We start from the raw sequence: 20,231 nt of genomic DNA on the forward strand, positions 1-20,231 counted from the left end.
CACACACACACACACTCCGGTGGAAGCCATGCATTTAGGGACTGGACTAAGGAAAGAGAAGTTAATGGAAGAGATTGTAAGGACAGAAAAAAGAGTTACAAGATGGTGAGAAAGTGGTGAACAGTGTAATGCCATAGAGAGGACTGATAAAGAAGGACTGAAAGATGCCCCTTGGACTTGGATTTTAGGTGTACGTAGGGATCAATGATCTTAGCTAATTCAGTTTAGTAAAGATGGGGGATTTACAGGAAATTTACAGAGATTTCCTGAGTTTTGATATCTCAATGTTACGTTTGAAACATCCCTGATAATCAGGTTTAATTATTTGCACTGCATTTCTTCCTACCATAGTCTCCTGAGTTCTATTGATAGAACTGAGGATTTCAATAAAGAGAGATTAGTGTCATACTTTTACTTTCCTCCAAAATCTTGGAAAAAAGAATATGATTAGCTAATTCATAACATAGGTGCCTTTGCAAAATGTGAAATATAAGGTCACTTAAATTATGGGGTAATTCAGAGCCCTATTTAATTTAATTCTATGGACCATTAATTTCCCGTCTTTGCTGACAGTAATAATGACCAAATGATATATTCAGAGTTTAAAATCAGAGTCAAGCTCTGAGTAGTAGAGGAGTTTTTTTTGAAACTCTTTATAGAGTACCTTAGTTAATTTTAGATGCTGATCATATAGTGGTTCGTATATTAACTTCTGTGATATGTCTCATTAGAAAAAGGATGATCATAGGAGTTTTCCTATGGAAAATTTTTAAAAAATTTAAACCCTATTTTGAAAAAGAAACTGGTGTCTTTATAACTGATTTAGACTGGAATCGTAGATGTTCTAAATTCTTTTGAGGAAAATAGTATAGAAGTTAGCCAACGTTGTTCATAGCTATAAATTGGAAAATATTTATATATTACAGCTTACTGTTAGGAGCCCTAGTATAGCATTTTAGATCACTTTTTATGTACTTTTTTTTTTTTTTTTTTTTTTTTTTTTTGAGACGGAGTCTCGCTCTGTCGCCCAGGCTGGAGTGCAGTGGCGCGATCTCGGCTCACTGCAAGCTCCGCCTCCCGGGTTCACGCCATTCTCCTGCCTCAGCCTCCCGAGTAGCTGGGACTACAGGCGCCCGCCACCACGCCCGGCTAATTTTTTTTTGTATTTTTAGTAGAGACGGGGTTTCACCGTGTTAGCCAGGATGGTCTCGATCTCCTCACTTTTTATGTACTTTTAGCCTGCGTACAAAGTCCTCTTCCTTTATAACCCTTTTTACTTGACACGTGAGATAAAACACTGGCTTCTAGTTCTGTTTTCTCCCTTAACAGGATGTATTACTGAGATTTATTAATTTTATCAGTTTTGGAAACTCAAAGGAACTTGCAGGCAAGTGCTTACTTGAAAAATTGCCTAAAGACTTTAGATAGTATCCTTAATGAAACACAATAATTGTCAGTTGTCACAAAGTTAGTGTTGCTGACAAATGCTTGTACATAATAATACAATCTTCCTAACAGCAGCAGCTTCATAAGAGAAAGTTTCTAGCAGCAACTTACATTTAAAAACATCTGATTAGGTCTTCCTGATGTAACCTCTCATTAGAGATCCGTGGAGACATAAAAAAGATGAAAACTTACAATAAATGTGGGAAACTAGTATCTACAGTTAACCTATTTCTGTAATCTGAAATGAATTTCAGCTTATAAGGAAAATGGAAATGGATTTTTAAAATGCAGTTTTAAACTTGCTAATTCTTGCTATTGTGCCTGAAAATTTCAGGTAGGAATACATTTTGCTTTCTTATCCATTAACTGAACATCTGGTACAAAAATGCAGATCTTTTTTCACTCTTCACTTCCACCTACAGAAATTGACCTTTCATTCATATTGTGTAGCTATTCAAATTTATTAGTATGAAGATATTTATTACAGCATTTTTAAAACAGGGAGGCTGGGTGCGGTGGCTCACACCTGTAATCCCAGCACTTTGAGAGACCAAGACGGCAGATCACTTGAGGTCAGTAGTTCAAGACCAGCCTGGCCAATATGGTGAAACCCTGTCTCTATTAAAAATGCAAAAAAAAAAAATTAATCGGACATGGTGGTGTGCACCTGTAATCCCATCTACTCAGGAGGCTGAGGCAGGAGAACGCTTGAACCCAGGAGGCAGAGGTTGCGGTGAGCCAAGATGGTGCCACTGCACTCCAACCTGGGCGACAGAGTGAGACTCCGTCTCTAAATAAATAAATAAATAAATAAATAAACAAAACAGGGAAAAACTAGAAAGAATATAAATGTTCATCAGGAAGAAATTGATGAAATAAGTTGGTTCATTATATACTACTTTGTACACAGTAAATATTGATATAATTCTCTATGTATTAAAGAAACCCGATATATTCTTAAATAGACATGTTGCAGGACATTATATGTAGTTTTATCCCATTGGTGTAAAATAATGGAAAAACTCATATATATACTAAAATGTGCACAGAGAAAGAAAGAAATTCTTTTTTGTTTGTTTCTTGAGACAGAGTCTCACTCTCACTCACCCAGGCTGGAGTACAGTGGCACGATTATGGCTTACTGCAGCCTTGACCTCCGAGGTTCAAGCAATCCTCCCACCTCAGCCACCCAAGTAGCTGGGACCACAGGCACCTGCCACCACACTTGGCTAATTTATTGTATTTTCTTATAGAGACGGGCTCTCCCTGTGTTGCCCAGGTTGGTCTCGAACTCCTGGATTCAAGTGATCCTCCCACCTCAGCCTCCCAAAGTGCTAGGATTATAGGTGTGAGCCACAGTCCCCTGCCAAAGTCATTCTTATTGGTGGTTGTTTGTGGGGGAATAAAGTTGAAAGGAGAGGCAAGAGAGCATTGTTTTACTTTTTGCTTTATATACTTTATAGTATTTTTGTTTTCTAGAGACTTTTATTATTTTCATAGTTGAAAAGGAAAGAAACATAAGGTCTCTGTGATAGATTGTTTGTAAAATGAGTCCCTTCCCTGAATCCATGCTTATTACTAGTTCCCTGCCATACTACCTCTGGGTTGGGCTAATAGATTTGCTTTGGCCAGTGGGACAGTTGCAAACATAATTCAAATACTTGAAAAATGCACATTAGAGCTTGTCTTCTCTTCTGCAAGTCTTAAAACCTTGTAACCAAGCCCCATATAAACAAACCCAAGCTGGTCCTGGACATTTGAGAGAGCCCACAGACCACTAGCTGTCTGAGTTGCCTGAGTGAGATCTGACTGAGACTGGCAGAACTGTCCAACTGAACTCAAATCTAATTGCCTACCCATAAAATGATTAGCGACTACATGGTTTTTGTTTTAAGCTTCTAAGTTTTGAAGTGGCTTGTTATGCAGCAAAAGTTAATCGATAAAGTCTCCAGTGGTGAAATCAGCACCTGCCCTTCTGCATTTTTACTGCTTTATGAGATACCCAGATTGCTATTTCTTTCTTTTTCTTTCTTTTTTTTTGAGATGGAGTCTCGCTCTGTTGCCAGGCTGGAGTGCAGTGGCATGATCTCGGTTCACTGCAGCCTCCACCTCTCAGGTTCAGGCGATTCTCCCGCCTCAGCCTCCCGAGTGGCTGGGACTGCAGACGCATGCCACCACGCCTAGCTAATTTTTTTGTATTTTTAGTAGAGACGGAGTTTCACCATGTTGGCCAGAATGGTCTGCTCTCTTGACCTCGTGACCTGCCCACCTTGGCCTCCCAATGTGCTGGGATTACAGGCGTGAGCCACCGCACCCGGCCCCAGATTGCTACTTCTAAAAATTAAGCAGAATGTAAGAGGGGGAAGAAATATTGTCACTGTCACAGTATACATACTGAGAGCTATGAAACCAATGAGTAAAGATCAGTTGGCCGGGTATAAAAAACTTTCAGAAGATTGCCTTCTGTAATAAAATGCCACAGATCATGGCTTCTGTGAAAGAGCATAGAACTATAAGGAGATAACAGGCTAAGGTTAAATAAAGCAAGAAAGATGTTCAGGAAAGCAAAAATGCAGTATCAGGATTAAAATTCACATCAAAGACAATAGAGTAGAACTGATACTTAGACAAGATGCTGCGCCTCAGGGTGATGTGACCGCAGACTGATCCTACCGATACTTCAAAACATTTAGCTAGTGATATTCAGGAAGAACTGGAGATGATCTCTCAGTATCCTGAGAAAATGATAAATATGAAGTCAAGAGAATGAAGATGACACAACTGAATAATTACCAATATTTTTGATGGAGAATTCAGAAAAGTTGGAAAAAGTAAAGATGAAATTTTAAAAAACATTTTACAGCATTTGGAAAACATCTAGGTAAGCAGATCAAGAAGACATATTCAGAAAACATGCTGGTTTGGGGGAAAAATTATTTGGAGACACACAGCTGCTGGCCAAGAAATAGCAGCTCAAAAGGAAATCATAAATTAGATGTCATGGTATTACAGGCTTGGTGAACTACCGATGTACACTGCACCCAGTTTATCTCAAGAAAAACATTTTAACAAAACATAGCAGGTTGAGCTAGCCACACTGATAGGCCTTGTTTTGTGGCTTTCTCAATGATGCTTTAAAAGGAAACAGTTTCATTTGAATTATTTCTTTTCTTTTTTTGAGGTAGAGTCTTGTTGGACTGCAGTGGCACAATCTTGGCTCACTGCAGCTTTGACCTCCTGGGCTCAATTGATCCTCCCACCTCAGCTCCCCGAGTAGCTAGCACTACAGGCCTGTGCCACCATGTCTGGCTAATTTGTGTATTTTTTTGTAGAGACAGGGTTTTGCCATGTTGCCTAGGCTGGTCTCGAACTCCGGGCTCAAGTGATCTGTCCACCTTGGCCCCTCAAAGTGCTGGGATTACAGGCATGAGCCACTGCACTGACCTGTTATTTCTTATTTTGATGGCCCCAAAAATGGGCACAAATAATTCTTTTTTTTTTTTTTCCTGAGATGGAGTTTCACTCCCGTCGCCCAGGCTGGAGTGCAGTGGCACAATCTCGGCTCACTGCAACCTCCGCTTCCCAGGTTCAAGCAATTCTCCTGCCTCAGCCTCCTAAGTAGCTGGGATTATAGGCGTTCGCCACCAGACCCAGCTAATGTTTTGTATGTTTAGTAGAGACGGGTTTTCACCATGTTGGTCAGGCTGGTCTCAAACTCCTGACCTCAAATGATCCGCCCGCCTTGGCCTCCCAAAGTGCTGATATTACAGGCTTGAGCCACTGTACCCGGCCAAGAAATTCTTCTATAAAACCCTTTCAGATCACTAATAGTCTTAGACAGCCAATGAAACAGAAATACAATTTCCTTATTTAAGGTGACAAAACAGATATGACCAGGAAACAGTCTGGCAAGAAATACACTAAAATATTAAATGGAATTGGTTAGGTCATGGGATTGTTCTTTTTCATCTTGTACTTTTTTTTCTTCTTTCTTTTCTTTTTTTTTTTTTTGTAGGGATGGAGTCTTACTACATTGCCCAGGCTGGTCTTGACCTCCTTGGCTCAAATGATACTCTCCCTTCAGCCTCCCAAGGAGCTGTGACCATAGGCGTGTAGTCCCACCAGGCCTGGCTAATTTTTTTTTTTTTTTTAAATGGACAAAGTTTTGCTCTTGTTGCCCAGGCCTGGAGTGCAGTGGTGTGGTCTTAGCTCACTGCAACTTTTGCCTCCCAGTTTCAAGCAATTCTCCTGCCTCAGCCTCCCAAGTAGCTGGGATTATGGGTGCCTGCCACCACTTCCGGCTAATTTTTGTCTTTTTAGTAGAGACAGGGTTTCACCATGTTGGCCAGGATGAACTCGAACTCCTGACCTCAGGTGATCAGCCTGCCTCAGCCTCCCAAAGTGCTGGGATTACAGGCGTGAGCCACTGCACCTGGCCTGCCTGGATAATTTTTTTTTAAATGTTTTGAAGAGATAAGGTCTCTCCATGTTTCCCAGTGTGGTCTTGAACTTCTGGGTTCAAGTGCTCTTCCCGCCTTAGCCTCCCCATGTGTTGGGACTACAGGCATGAGCCATCATGCCCGGCTACTTTTTTCTTAATGTATTTATTTAAAACTTTTTCAAAACAGCATATTTATATGCATACATGCACAGTTATATGCTTGTAAGTAAATAAAGGTCTTCACAATGAAGACCTAGGTTATTTGGAATAGAAGTGGAGGAGACTTACTCTATACATACCTTTTGTGCTCTTTGAATTTTATACTATGTATATAAATTACCAATTCAAAAAATGAATTAAAATATAACTCATAATTAAAAAAACATGAGTTTTACAAGGTGAAATAATATAAAAGGGCTTACACTATGAAGTAGTATTGGCTAAAACATCCCTCTCACCTAGAGTCCTCATTTTTCAGAGGCAATCACTTTTGACTCTTTCTGATTTTGGTTTTCCTGGCGTTTACTTTATTTATCAAATATACTTTTATCGCTCTTTCTTGGTTTATTAATTTATACATTCTCCTTTGATATCCTGCCATAATAAATGAAGATTTCATTTACCCAAAAGCTACTCTTTTCCCTGCCCCATAGAAATAGTAGCAGGAATAAGAATACTAATAGCAACTAACATTAATTAGTGCTTACTTTGTGCCAGGCCTCTTTCAAGTAATCCACACATACTGTCTAATCCCCACCATACCCTCTGAATTTATGTTACCACTCTTCTCGGTTTTCCCATTATTCATTTTATTTTATTTATTTATTTTTAAGACAGGGGCTCCCTTTGTTGCCCAGGCTGGAGTGCAGTGGTGCAATGATGGCTTATTGCAGCCTCAACCTCCTGGGCTGAAGCAGTCATCCCGCCTCAGCCCCCACAGTAGCTGGGACTACAAGCATGCCCCTGGCTAATTTCTTTTTAAAGTAAAAACAAGTTTATTAGAGAAGTAAAGAAAGAAAAGAATGGCTACTCTGCAGGCAGAGCAGCCCCGAGGGCTGCTGGTTGGCTAATTTTTAAATTTTTTTGTAGAGACAAGGTCTCACTTCGTTGCCCATGCTGGTCTTGAACTCCTGGCCTTAAATGATCCTCCTGCCTTGGCCTCCCAAAGTGCTAGGATTGCAGGCTTGAGTCACTGTGCCTGGCCCATTATTCATTTTATTAATCATATTGTCAACTACTGGCAGCACACGTTTTAAATGCTGATAATAGATGATAGTATTATCTAACTTTTTGGTGTTTTCACTAGGTGCTGTATATTGTTCTTAGGTCGTTACCTGTATTAACTCAGTAACTCTTGTCATCAAACCTATGGTCTAGGCTCTATTATTATTATTTCCATTTTATAAATGAGGAACTAAGGCATAAAGTGTACTCTGTGTAACATTGTGTAGACAATTAGTGGTACCAAGCCAGTCTGACTTCAAAACCCAGTCCTTTAACCCATCCATACACCATATTGATGGTATCCCTTTGATTCCATTTTGTAAGGTAAATTTTCATTCCCACTAGTTCCATCATCTTTTCTATGTTTTCTTTGTTTCTTTGTTTCTTTCTTTTTTTCTTTTTTTAAGATAGAGTCTCACTCTGTTGCCCAGGCTGGAGTGCAATGGTATGATCACAGCTCACTGCAGCCCCGACCTCCTGGACTCTAACGATTCTCCTTCCTCAGACTCTGAGTAGCTGGGACCACAGGTGCATGCCACCACACCTGGCTAATTGTTTCATTTTTGCTAGAGACAGGGATCTCACTTTGTTGCCCTGGCTGGTCTTGAACTCCTGGGTTCAAGCAGTCCTCCCATCTCAGCCTGCCAAAGTGCTGGGATTGCAAGCATTGAGCCACCACACCCAGCCTCTCTTCTTTTCTCATACTTAGTTTTGGTCAGTTATAGCTTCATGTTTTTATTTCACAGAACATAAAATGTATTTACCATTCTATAATCATAGTTAAATATTTTGTGTTTGATCTATACATGGATTCTAAAAGTTGAAAACAGATAATAAACAACATTTTGACGTATAACTTTGTAAATATTATACATAGCAAAGCCAGGAGTTGAGAAATGATCTTTCCTTCTCTATAGTTCCAGTGTATATCTCAAATGAATTCATCCTTAAGTTCACATTCAAATGGATCACTCTTTTTTACACTATTTGTTTTTTGGGTTTGTTTGTTTTGAGACAGGGTCTTGCTATGTTGCCCATGCTAGAGTACAGTGGCATGATCACAGCTCACTGCAGACTTGATCTTCGGGCTCAATGAATCCTCCCATCTCAGCCTCCTGAGTAGCTGGGACTACAGGTGTGTGCCACTACGCCTGGCAAATTTATTTTTTTTTTTTTATTTTTGTTTGTAGAGACTGTGTTTTGCCATGTTGTCCAGGCTGGTCTTGAACTCCTGGGCTTGAGCTGTCTACCTGCCTAGGCCTCCCAAAGTGCTGGGACTACAGACGTGAACTGCTGTACCCTGCCCTATTTTTCTTTTGTAACCTCTCTGGGTTGAGTCCTTTCACATGTAGTTCCTTTCTCATGTTTTCTAGGTTCCAGCTTTCTTCATTCTGTTATATGGAAGGCACTAGGCTGGACATTTTCAGTTTGCCCTTCCAGATCTACTTTTACCTTTTGCCTCTTCTCCTACCCTGGGAGACTAACATTTATAGGCTGCTCCAACTGATATCTTTGCCCTCTGTCTTCCAGCTGGGCTACACCAATGCAAAGGGTCAGCAGGAGGTTGGAGGGCAGGAGTAGAGTGAGCACAGATGTGTATTTTGCCAGCTCCCTCCCTTAAGTTTTGGGAACTGCCCCCTCCCTCTACTGCACCAGGCCTAAGGGATAGTAACTTAGCCACAGGTCCTTAAAGTGTTCCTTGTTGGTTTCCCTTGACTCTGTTCACATCTTTGTAGCCTCTTTGTCAAACTCTTCCCAGTGACCCACTTGTGTGTTGTCTATTTCCCGCCAGGATTTTGATTGGTGGGAAGTAATAATATTGATATTTCTTCATATAATAATGATAATATTTCTTCATCAAATGTTCTTTCCGAAGTTTCTTGAAATGTCTCATCTACTGATTGCCTCCCTCTCTTTTTATTTCTGTATGGAGCCTCGAAAGAGAAGATAAAATTATATGCTCAGTCCATCGTGTATTGCTTTTTTATTTATATTACTCTTTTTAAAAAGAACATCTTTATTGGGATATTCAGATATCTTACAAGTTACCTTTTGGAAGTATACAACTCAGTGGTTTTTAGTATCCTCACAGGTTATGTGCACCCATCACTACAGTCAATTTTAGAACATTCATTATCCCCAAAAGAACCCTGTACCCATTAGCAGTTATTATCTTTACTTTTTAAATGCGGGAAATAAACCTACATAGAAAGACCAGAAAGACTTTATGCTCTTGAACTGTATAAACTGACTCCAGCCTACCTGTTGTACCTTTTGTTGTTGTTGTTGTTATACCTTATTTTCTACTAGTTCCCATAATACATCATTTATTTAATTCAGGCTGTTTTCCTACTTGTGCTACAAAGTGTTATTAACTTATAATTGTCGTTGCTTCTCTTATATATTTTATTTATCTCTGTCTCTGATAATCTCTTAATCTCTTCTTTCTCTTTTGCCTATCCAAATCTTTCTCTTTGTGAAGCATTTCCTGGCTACTTAAGCCTTCCAATATGTACCTTAAACATTTTTCATTTTAATTAATTGATTTTTTTTTTGGAGATGGAGTCTTGCTGTGTTGCCCAGGCTGAACTTAAACCCCTGGTCTCAAGCAATCTTTCCGCCTCAGCCTCCTGAGTAGCCAGTGTGTCCCTTTTCTAAGCTCCTTATTACTTTTATTCAGTGTCATGTAATTTAGTACTTATTTGCAGTTTTTTCTACATATGTGATCATATTTTCTGTCTGTTACAACCAATAATCCTATTAATTGAAGAGATCACTTTTCACATTACTTTATATGGCCTTCATAATTCTTAGCACTTGATAGAATAATATTAGTAGACTGGGCGCAGTGGCTCACGCCTGTAATCCCAGTACTTTAGGAGGCCAAAGTGGGTGGATCACCTGAGGTCAGGAGTTCAAGACCAGCCTGGCCAACATGGGGAAACCCCTTCTCTACTTAAAAAAATACAAAAATTAACCGGGCGTGGTGACGGGCGCCTATAATCCCAGCTACTTTGGAGGCTGAGGTAGGAGAATCGCTTGAACCCAGGAGGCGGAGGTTGAAGTGAGCTGAGGTCGCGCCACTGCACTCCAGCCTGGGCAACAGAGTGAGACTCCATCTCAAAAAAAAAAAAAAAAAAAAAAAAGGCATAATATTAGTAATCAGGTTTTCTCTTTCCATTGAGTGTCTTCACAATATACCTTGCCTAACAGCGAGGTGGGTGACACCAATAGCAAGATATCCCAATGGTGCAAAAGGAAAGCTACCCAGAGGCCGGGCATGGTGGCTCACACCTGTAATCTCAGCACTTTAGGAGGCCGAGACGGGTGGATCACCTGAGGTCAGGAGTTCGAGACCACCCTGACCAACATGGCGAAACCCCGTCTCTACTAAAAATACAAAAATTAGCCAGGCGTGGTGTCATGTGCTTGCAGTCCCAGCTACTCAGAAGGCTGAGGCAGGAGAATCACTTGAACCCGGGAGGTGGAGGTTGCAGTGAGCCGAGATCGCGCCACTGCACTCCAGCCTGGTGACAGATAGAGACTCCATCTCAAAAAAAAAATATATATATATATATTCATTTTACTATTAAACATTTGAGTGTTTTCTCTGTTTTAAATATTTCTATAAACATTGTAGTTATAGGGATCAATATAAATACAACCTGTACTTCTTTTCTTAATTGAAAATAGTGCTAGTGGTGGTCATAGGGGTACTGATTGAGACAGAGTTGAACTAGCACAACAAAGGTAGACAGATAAACTTAGAGAAAGGAGTAGGGGGCCCAGAAACAAAAACATGTATTTTATCTGGCAACCCTAAATAGAAGAGACTGGCTCTAAATTGATAATCTGTGAATCTGCTGATGATACCTAGGGGTCATTGTACTGTTCTCTCTACTTTTGTGTATGTTTGAAATTTTCCATCATAAAAAAATTAAAAGATATAACTTAAAAAATAGAGATACCTTTCACAAAAACAATGAAAATATGAGACCTTACAGTAATATGAACCAGGAAATATGGGACCTTTACGGAAAGAGTTATAAATGTATTTAATGACAATGTTTGTACCATAAATGGAAAGAAATGCTATTGACAAAATTAGAAAAAATACGAATTCCCCAAATTGATCTCTAGATTTATTCATTTACCACTAAATTCAGTGAATTTATTGCTCCTTTATTTTTTTAAAAAAGTGGCCGGGCGTGGTGGCTTATGCCTGTAATCCCAGCACTTTGGGAGGCTGAGGCAGGCGGATCAGGAGATCAGGAGATCGAGACCACAGTGAAACCATGTCTCTACTAAAAATACAAAAAATTAGCCGAGTAGCCCCAGTTACTTGGGAGGCTGAGGCAGGAGAATGGCATGAACCCGGGAGGAGGAGCTTGCAGTGAGCCAAGATCACACCACTGCACTCCAGCCTGGGCGGCAAGAGCGAGACTCCGTCTCAAAAAAAAAAAAAAAAAAAAGTGACCTCAATAGTACAAATCTTGTGAAATGTAGTTGACTCATTATAATTTGATTCAAGTTAGCTCCATGTACCAGTAGCCATACCCTAAATTCTTTGAGACACGACTGTCTTCTAGACTTCATTAGAGATACCTTGAGTTTATAAGGTTTCTACAAGACAGCCAAATTCTTAAATTCCTTTCCCAAATCTGTTTTGTCCCACTGAAAAAAGGTACTTGGGGCCATCTCCATCTATTCACAGACTTTAATGAAGAAGTTTTGCCCTCGAAGATGAGGCTGAATTTTAATTGGCATTTCTGGATAGCATTTCTCAATTGTATCTTTTACAGTTATGCATTAGTAATTGTTGTATCTTTCAATCTTGTAAGTTCTTGAATTTGTGGATTTTCTCTTTTTCTTTTCAACTCCGCTTGCAGCTAATTCTTTTCTGAGTTCATCTTTTTCTCGTTGTATTTTAAGTGTAGCTAATAGCATCCAGGGCTAGCAACATACTGTTTCCCAACCTCTTTGTATAAATCAACAAGTTCATTAATCGTATTATCTGCTTTCTCAGTTTTCTCAGGCAAATGCAGTGTTACCATTGCATTATATAGGTCATCATTGTTTCCAGCCTTCAGTAACAGTTACTTGCTACTCAGTTGCAATTGCAGGTGTCACGTATGTTACATGTTTGTTATGGCAATAACGTACTCCTATTACCAGTTTCCGGACTAGCTTTTCTGAAGTAAGGCTGCTGTAACAACCCTCAAATTGTAGTGCCTTCCTACAGTAAAGATGTGTTTCTAGCTCCCATGTTAGCTACAAGTTGTCTGTGGTTTTGGGGCACTGTTAAATGTGTCTTACTCAGTGTTCCAGGCTGAAGAACAGCCCTATCTTTGTCTTAGGTCAGAGGGAAAATTGAAAATGCTGAAACATTCAGTGCTCTTAATCTTCTCCTAAGATATGATATAAATAACTTACAATTATATTTCATCGGCCAAAGGAAGTTAATACGGCCAGGCCCAATGTTTGTATGGTAGGGAGTATTTGCCTCTCAAAGACTGTACTATAAGTCACCAGGTTCAAGGACAGGGATGTATATTTATCTTATAGGGAGAGGATAGAATAGTGCAGAACAGTAATACCATCTGCATATCGATTTCTAGGTATATTTTCTAAAGCAGTGTTTTTCAAACATTCAGCTGAGTTCTTAGCTGAAGATAAACATTTGGAAGTTGTCAGTATATAAGTGAGTGTGAATAAGATCACCGAGGGAGAGGGAAGAGAGTACCAGAAACCTCATGGGAGAAGCATCTGCAAAGAACACTAAGAACAACCTGTCAGAGAAGTAGGGAGGAGAATAGGAAAAGAGCATGTCCTGGACCCTAGTTATAGAATTATTTCTGCTCCAAAAAGTGTAACTTTTTAAAAAAAGAAAGCCTGAATGCAAGCATTTTTCATCTGTCTGGTTTGTACCATCACAAGACTTAATTTCCAAATAGCATAAGAAGTTTAATATTAATACATACTCATTTACTATTACAGAGATTTGCCACAATATGGACAGAAGCAGTGGCAGTCCTATTTTGGAAGAACTTTTGATGTTTACACCAAACTCTGGAAGTTCCAGCAGCAACATCGGTAAATGAATTTTATAGTTAAAGGAGAGTGAAGGCCTGTTTTGTATTAGTCACAGTTTTTATCTTCACTACTTCAGTGCTTTTTGTCTTGGTGCTTTTTCTTTTTTTTCACCAACAAAGCAAAGGTAAATCTTGGTGCTTTTAAAATAACATATTTCATCTTTATAACCCAAATGAAAACAAATTTATTTCTTTCCTATTTATTTAAGATTTTAAAATGTATGGCCAGGCATGGTGGCTCATGCCTGTAATCCTAGCACTTTGGGAGGCCAAGGTGGAAGGATTGCTTGAGCTCAGGAGTTTGAGACCAGCCTTGGCAGCATGGGTAAACCCTGTCTCTACAAAATACACAAAAATTAGCCAGGTGTGGTGGTGCTCAGCTGTAATCCCAGCTACTTAGGAGGCTGTGGCACGAGAATCGCTTGAACCCTGAAGTGGGGGAGGTTGCAGTGAGGAGAGATTGCATCACTGTACTCCAGCTTGGGCAACAGAGAGAGACCCTGTCTCAAAAAAGTAAATAAATAAATAAAAATAAATAATAAAATAAGGCTGGGTGCAGTGGCTCCTGTCTGTAATCACAGCACTTTAGGAGTCTGAGGTGGGTGGATAACTTGAGGTTAGGAGTTCAAGACCAGCCTGGCTAACATGGTGAAACCCTGTCTCTACTAAAAATATAAAAATTAGTCGGGCATGGTGGTGCACACCTGTAATCCCAGCTATTCAGGAGACTGAGGCAGCAGAATCGCTGGAGCCCGAGAGGCAGAGGTTGCAGTGAGCCCAGATCATGCCACTGTACTCCAGCCTGGGCAACAGAGCCACACTCTGTCTCAAAAAAGGAAAAAAAAGAGTAATGTTCTTGTCCGATTTTTAAAGACAATATTATATGTGGAATGTTTCAGATCAGCTAGAGCATAGGTAGGATGATTTATGGTTTCATTCTAAAATACATGTTTATTGGCCAAAGTAGTTTCTTTTTGTATTTCAACTTATAAATAGACATTTAATAAATGCTTTTTAAATTTAATGGAATGACTACATTGGAATCTAATGAAAAATTCATTAGCTTTGCTGAATTGGATGGTATTTTATCCTATTGAATTTACAGATTTGATTAGTTTTGGCATTTATAGACTCATTTCTATTTTCTTGTATCCTATATAAAACAGACAAGTCTTGGATAATCGGTATGGCTTGAAGCGCTGGCAAATAGGAGAAATTGCTTCCAAGATTGGGCAGCTATACTATCATTATTAGTAAGTAAATTACACATGGAAAGAGTAAAGTGTTGTCTGATTAAAACACAGCATGCAGAAGTATACATACATAGTATACTCATTGCTAGGCATGAAAATCGTGAGTTACAAATGAAACTCTAGTAGTTCGGACCAGATTGATCAAGACAATGTTGTGCAATAACCTTCCATAGTCAAAGTACTATTTGTTTTAAAGGCTTGCCTCCCAAACACTTCATTTGGTCAGACTCATTTATAACTTAAAAATTTGATCTTGGTTTTAGATAAATGATTAATACTAAAGGATTTATTGTTCTTGCAGCTTCACTTGTCTTAATAATGTGTAGCATTATAACTTGTATGTATGAATGAATGGTTTTCAGAAGGATACTTTAAAAAACTCATACTTGCAGGATATGTTTGAAAGATATTTTTTATTATATCCTTAGAGCACTAACATCTATATAGTCCCATCCCTGAGTTCAGAAAACAAGAAGGGTCCTTTTAGGAATCTAAATGTCATCATCCTGAAGTGATAATCAGGTATACAATAAAAAAGGCTTGGACCATTTGTAATCAAAAAGGCAATAAAATGGCTGGGCGCGGTGGCTCACGCCTGTAATCCTAGGACTTTGGGAGGCCAAGGCAGGTGGATCACCTGAGGTCAGGAGTTTGAGACCAGCCTAGTGAAACCCCGTCTCTACTAAAAAGACAAAAAAATTAGCCAAGTGTGGTGGCGGGTGCCTGTAATCCCGGCTACTTGGGAGGCTGAGGCAGGAAAATTGCTTGAACCTGGGAGGCAGAGGTTGCAGTGAGCCGAGATCATGCCATTGGCACTCCAGCCTGGGCAACAAGAGTGAAACTCTGTCTCAAAAAATAAAAAATTAGAAAAAAGAAAAGAAAAGGCAATAAAACTTCTTCCATTTCCTACATTTTGGCATACTGCTCCAAATTCCCACCACTAAAATCACTCTCTTGGGTAGAATATTTTCTTAAAAAGTCCCTTGTAAAACTAGAAGTGTTTTCTCAGGTAGAAATGTTTTCTTAAAAAGTCCCTTGTAAAACATAATTCATTAACATCCCCTGAAGATTTGTATGGATTAGTGCATTCCTCAGTTCTGTGAGGACAGAAATTAAAGAAATGGGCCAAAGGACTGTATGGATTTGAGGAAGTGGCCTAGTCCTGGGAGAGGATTTCACTGGATGGAATGCTGTTTGGAGAGTCCCTTCAAAGAATGAGGATAATGTGTAATATCGGTTGGCATCAAAAAAGGCTTGGATGCAGCGAGGAGGTTTTTCAAAAAATTTCATTATTTTTTATACATTTTAAGGGTAATATGATTATTGTCTTGCCGATTCAAATTTAGGACAGTCATTCCCACCCCCGCACCCCGTGCCACAGAGGAATACAGCAGTATATAGAACAAGTATTTACCATGGTGAAGAGTCTCTGACACTGTCATATTTAAAAATATATTTTTTCTCATAGCTTACGCACATCTGAAACCAGCTATCTGAATGAGGCTTTTTCCTTCTATTCTGCAATCAGACAGAGATCATATTATTCTCAAGTCAATAAAGAGGACAGGTATGTATCTGCTATGTTTTTAGAAAGATGAGGATAAAACATTCAGTCTTTAGTCTTCATAGAAATTGTGCGGAAAAGCATACATTTTTATAACGTGTACTCATTTACCAGGCTTTATTGAGTGCCTGCTATATAGTAGACCTTCGAAAGCATAGAGAAGTTTATGTTACCTAAGCAATAAATATCAAAGATGTTTAACAGATGTCACAATGCCAAAGGAGGGTTGGGTTATTGTTTTACAAGAGATTGGCTTCACACAGATTTAATAGAAAAGAAATGACTCCAAAACAAGGCTTAGCTAATAACATTTATTCTTTAGCCTGTGTAATCTTAATTCATATCTCTTCAAAAGCCTGGTGACAACTGTCATGTAGGACCAGGGAATAGTCTGCTAATGCTGTTTGAATTTTCTCTCTTTTTTTTTTTTTTTTTTGGAGGTGGAGTCTCGCTCTGTCGCCCAGGCTGGAGTGCAGTGGTGCGATCTCAACTCACTGCAACCTCCACCTCCACTTCCTGGGTTCAAGCAATTATCCTGCTTCAGCATCCCAAGTAGCTGGGATTACAGGCTTGTGTCACCACCCCCGGCTAATTTTTTTGTATTTTTTAGTAGAGATGGGGTTTTACCATGTTGGCCAGGCTGGTCTTCAACTCTTGACCTCAAGTGATCCACCCGCCTTGGCCTCCCAAAGTGCTGGGATTACAGGCGTGAGCCACCACACCCAGCCTGGATTGTGATTTGATTACTTCCAGATGAGTATGGAATTGTGGAAGAAATCAGAGATCTTCTGGAGAATCTTTCTTGTTAGTATTCTGGGAACTGTTGGATGAGAAAGTTCAGGCACAGAAGGTCTGAATATTCTCTCTACTCCAGCAACACAACTCACAGTTTTTATATGGTGAAAAGATTATATTCTCTTAGCAATAGAAGAAAACAGTTTTGACATGTTTTTCTCAAGAACACTTTGTGGTTGACTGTTGTAAGCTTTCCAACTAAACAGTGACATTTTGGGGAAAGCCCCACTCTTGTAAATCTCCTTAATTTCCTTGCATGTCTTGTTCAGACTTGTCTAGGGGCGTTTGCATGGCACATGTAAGGGGTGCAGATGCTGGAGTGTACATTTTTCATATCTTTTTGTCATCCCCTTACATCAGAAGTTCCATCAGTTACTTTTCCCTTAGGTTGTCCTATAGTTTGCTTCACATATTTTCACTACAGATATATTTCCTCCAACTCTAATTTTTAAAAAAATTCTTGGCGAGATAAATTATATCTTAAAAAATGCGAAAGAGCTGTGTAACATTTTGTCGGCATTAAAAATACATATAAGCAGAGAACTATTTTAAGTAATAGCAAAACACCTTGTATAATTTACTTTTCTGCATTTTCTAATTTGACAAAAGGGAAATTGGCTTTAATCTTAATACCCAACAGTTTGATTTATTGCCATAATTTTATGCCTTAATAACAAACATCAAATTTGAATTGTTTTCCTCTGCAGTTTTCTAGATCAGAGCATATTATTTAGAAGTAGGATTATTTGGAATCAGGATGACAAAAACTCTTGCTTTGTGCCAGTAAATTAGAATCAAAGGACAATCTGGTGTGCAAAACCTTGACCTTGCTGTGTGTAGTTAGGAGGGGCTTTGTTCAGTTTGTAGGTTGTTTCTTAGTTTACACAGGGTAAGAGTGCTAGTCAAGATTGCAATCAGCAACAGCTGCTAAAATCAAGAGCCAGGAGAGAAAACCAAGTAAGGAAGTATTCCACAATTTCACAGTTCATTTAAAAGGCAAAAATCTTCACTCCTCAAAAGGAACAAGTTCTCTCTGCACTGTCTCGACAGCTAAGGATTATGTCGAGACCAGGAGGAATAAGTAGTTTGTTCCAGCAACCTCAAGGTTAGTGTCTGTCACTAAGCATAGACCACTCCCAGAACATCTCATTCCATGGGTCCATCCTACCTAGGAGAGGAGATATTACATACAGCCACTCCTTCTAGGAGCTGCACACCCCAATTCTGTTGCAAATGGCCAAAGCTGAACCTGGTTGGATATGGAGAAGGTGAAGATTCTGAATACCCAAGAGGTTTTGTGGAGATGTTACGGTGAGCCACCTGGAAGAACAGAGTTTCCTAGGCAAATGTATAGTTAAAGAGTCAGTGTCTTGTAAGTAGGGAGCCTAGCAGGTTGGACAAGGCTAGAATTCTGGAGTCCAGAAGTTTGTTAAGAGCTTAAAAAAAATGGCCGGGTACAGTGGCTCACACCTATAATCCCAGCACTTTGGGAAGCCAAGGCAGGCGGATCATGAGGTCAGGAGATCAAGACCATCCTGGTTAACATGGTGAAACCCCGTCTCTACTAAAAATACAAAAAATTAGCCGGGCGTGGTGGCACATGCCTGTAGTCCGAGCTACTCAGGAGGCTGAGGCATGAGAATCACTTGAACCGGAGAGGCGGAGGTTGCAGTGAGCCAAGATGCCGCCACTGCACTCAGCCTGGGTGACAAAGTGAGACTCCGTCTCAAAAAAAAAAAAAAAAAAAACTTCATAAAAAGCCTTCAATTTTACATTCATATTTCCCACTGGACAAAACTTGATACTGTCACCACTTATGTTGACAACATGTCAACATGTCATTTATTGTTCAGAAGAAACATAGAGTAAGTAAAGTTTGCTTGTTATTATTTTAAGAAAAATAATTTTAAAGAATATAAGGAGAATGTGTAACTTCAGAAGAGGTAGGGGGAAAGTGAATAATAAAATTATGATTATTACAATAGAAGGCAGGAAAGGAAAATAAACTCCAGTTATGTTGATGTCAACATAAGTGGTGACAGTATTAAGTTTTTTTCAGTGGGAAATATGAATGTAAAATTGAAGGCTTTGGCACTGATGATAAAGAGGGCTTGATGTGGACCCTTCCAGTGAGTCACACTCTTTTTTCTGCAGTTTGATATGGAGTCAGTTGGTAGGCTAGGGGTTGTGGTTCAGGTTATCGGGCTTGATTGAGGTGGCCTCTTATGTATGAGTGGACAGCACTGACGCATTTCATCTGTGCTTTGCTGCAGTTCATCACAGTGGCTTCCAAAATAGAAAGCACCCACCCACTTCTGTATGCTTATTGAATATAAGGATCAGCTAACTATGGCCTGTTTGCATGCCAGATTGGGCCCATGGCCTGTTTTTGTACTGTGTGGCAGTTTAGAATTTTTTTTTTTTTTTTTTTTACATTTTCAAAGGGTTGTAAAAAGGGAAAAGATGAATATGCTACAGGCACCAAATGTGGCCTGCAAAGCTTAAAATATTTACCATCTGGCCCTTTGTAGAAGGTTTGCTGGTTGTATAATCCATGATATAGATTCATAGAACCTATTTTTTAATTAAAAAAGTAACAGAATTAAGTCATTCATATTTCAAGTTTGAATTGACATCATCCTTCTACTAATTTTCTTTGTTTTGAATTCCACTTTCGACAATATGATAGGCTAGATAACCTGAAATACTAAACACCTAGAAATGCTGGATAAAATAGGACAATCATCCTTTTAAATGGAAAACTTAGTTGTCAAGAAAGTAAGGAAGTCCCTAGTTCATTTTCCCATGGCTGTGGTGACCTTGGAGGGTGGGGCAATTGTTTTGGGTGACATAAAAGAGCAAGGAAGAAGAAAATTGAAACTAGAAGGGGAAGGTATGATATACAAGAAGGATTGGTAAGAAAAAATTATCCCCTTGTATTCTAAAACATCGATTTGATGGGGCAGTAATCATCATAACAATGGCTGATTGACATTATTAAAATAAAATGGAGCCAAATCTAGATAACAATAATATGAAAGAAGAAAGGGGATAAAGAATTAAACCATTCTAATATCCATTTATTCTTCAGAAGAAACATAGAGTAAAGTTTACTTGTTAATATTTTCAGAAAACTATAATTAGAATGTGTAACTTCAGAAGAGGTAGAGGGGGAAAGTGAGTAACAAAATGATGATCATTACAGTGAAAGGCAGGAAGGGAAAATAAACTCCAAATGTATAATTAGCACAAAATAATAAAATAGAAACAAATCCGAATCATGGTAAGTAAAAATGATCTAAACTTCCCTGTTAAAGACAAAGATTATCAGTATGCCTCTTAGAAAAACCCAATAATATACTGTTTTTAAGAGACTCTTTGAGGCCAAGAGCGGTGGCTCACACCTGTTATCCCAA

At 39.1% G+C, this 20,231-nt stretch overlaps 1 protein-coding gene across 10 annotated transcripts in view; it reads left to right on the plus strand.

Annotated features, from left to right (window-relative positions):
- Window positions 1-20,231, plus strand: part of SCAI (suppressor of cancer cell invasion) — a 201,378-nt gene that overhangs the window by 100,789 nt on the left and 80,358 nt on the right. For all 10 annotated transcript variants that reach the window (XR_010109088.1, XR_004664336.3, XR_004664338.3 and 7 more), the window contains 3 exons: window positions 13,109-13,204; window positions 14,370-14,456; window positions 15,925-16,023. Coding sequence is in view for 6 of the 10 variants with exons in the window: in XM_055117612.2 (XP_054973587.1) it covers window positions 13,109-13,204; window positions 14,370-14,456; window positions 15,925-16,023 (282 nt within the window). In the remaining 4 variants the exon portion in view is untranslated. The remainder of the gene's footprint in view (window positions 1-13,108; window positions 13,205-14,369; window positions 14,457-15,924; window positions 16,024-20,231) is intronic.

The sequence above is a fragment of the Pan paniscus genome, chromosome 11, assembly GCF_029289425.2.
Source record: "Pan paniscus chromosome 11, NHGRI_mPanPan1-v2.0_pri, whole genome shotgun sequence".
NCBI lineage: Eukaryota > Metazoa > Chordata > Mammalia > Primates > Hominidae > Pan > Pan paniscus.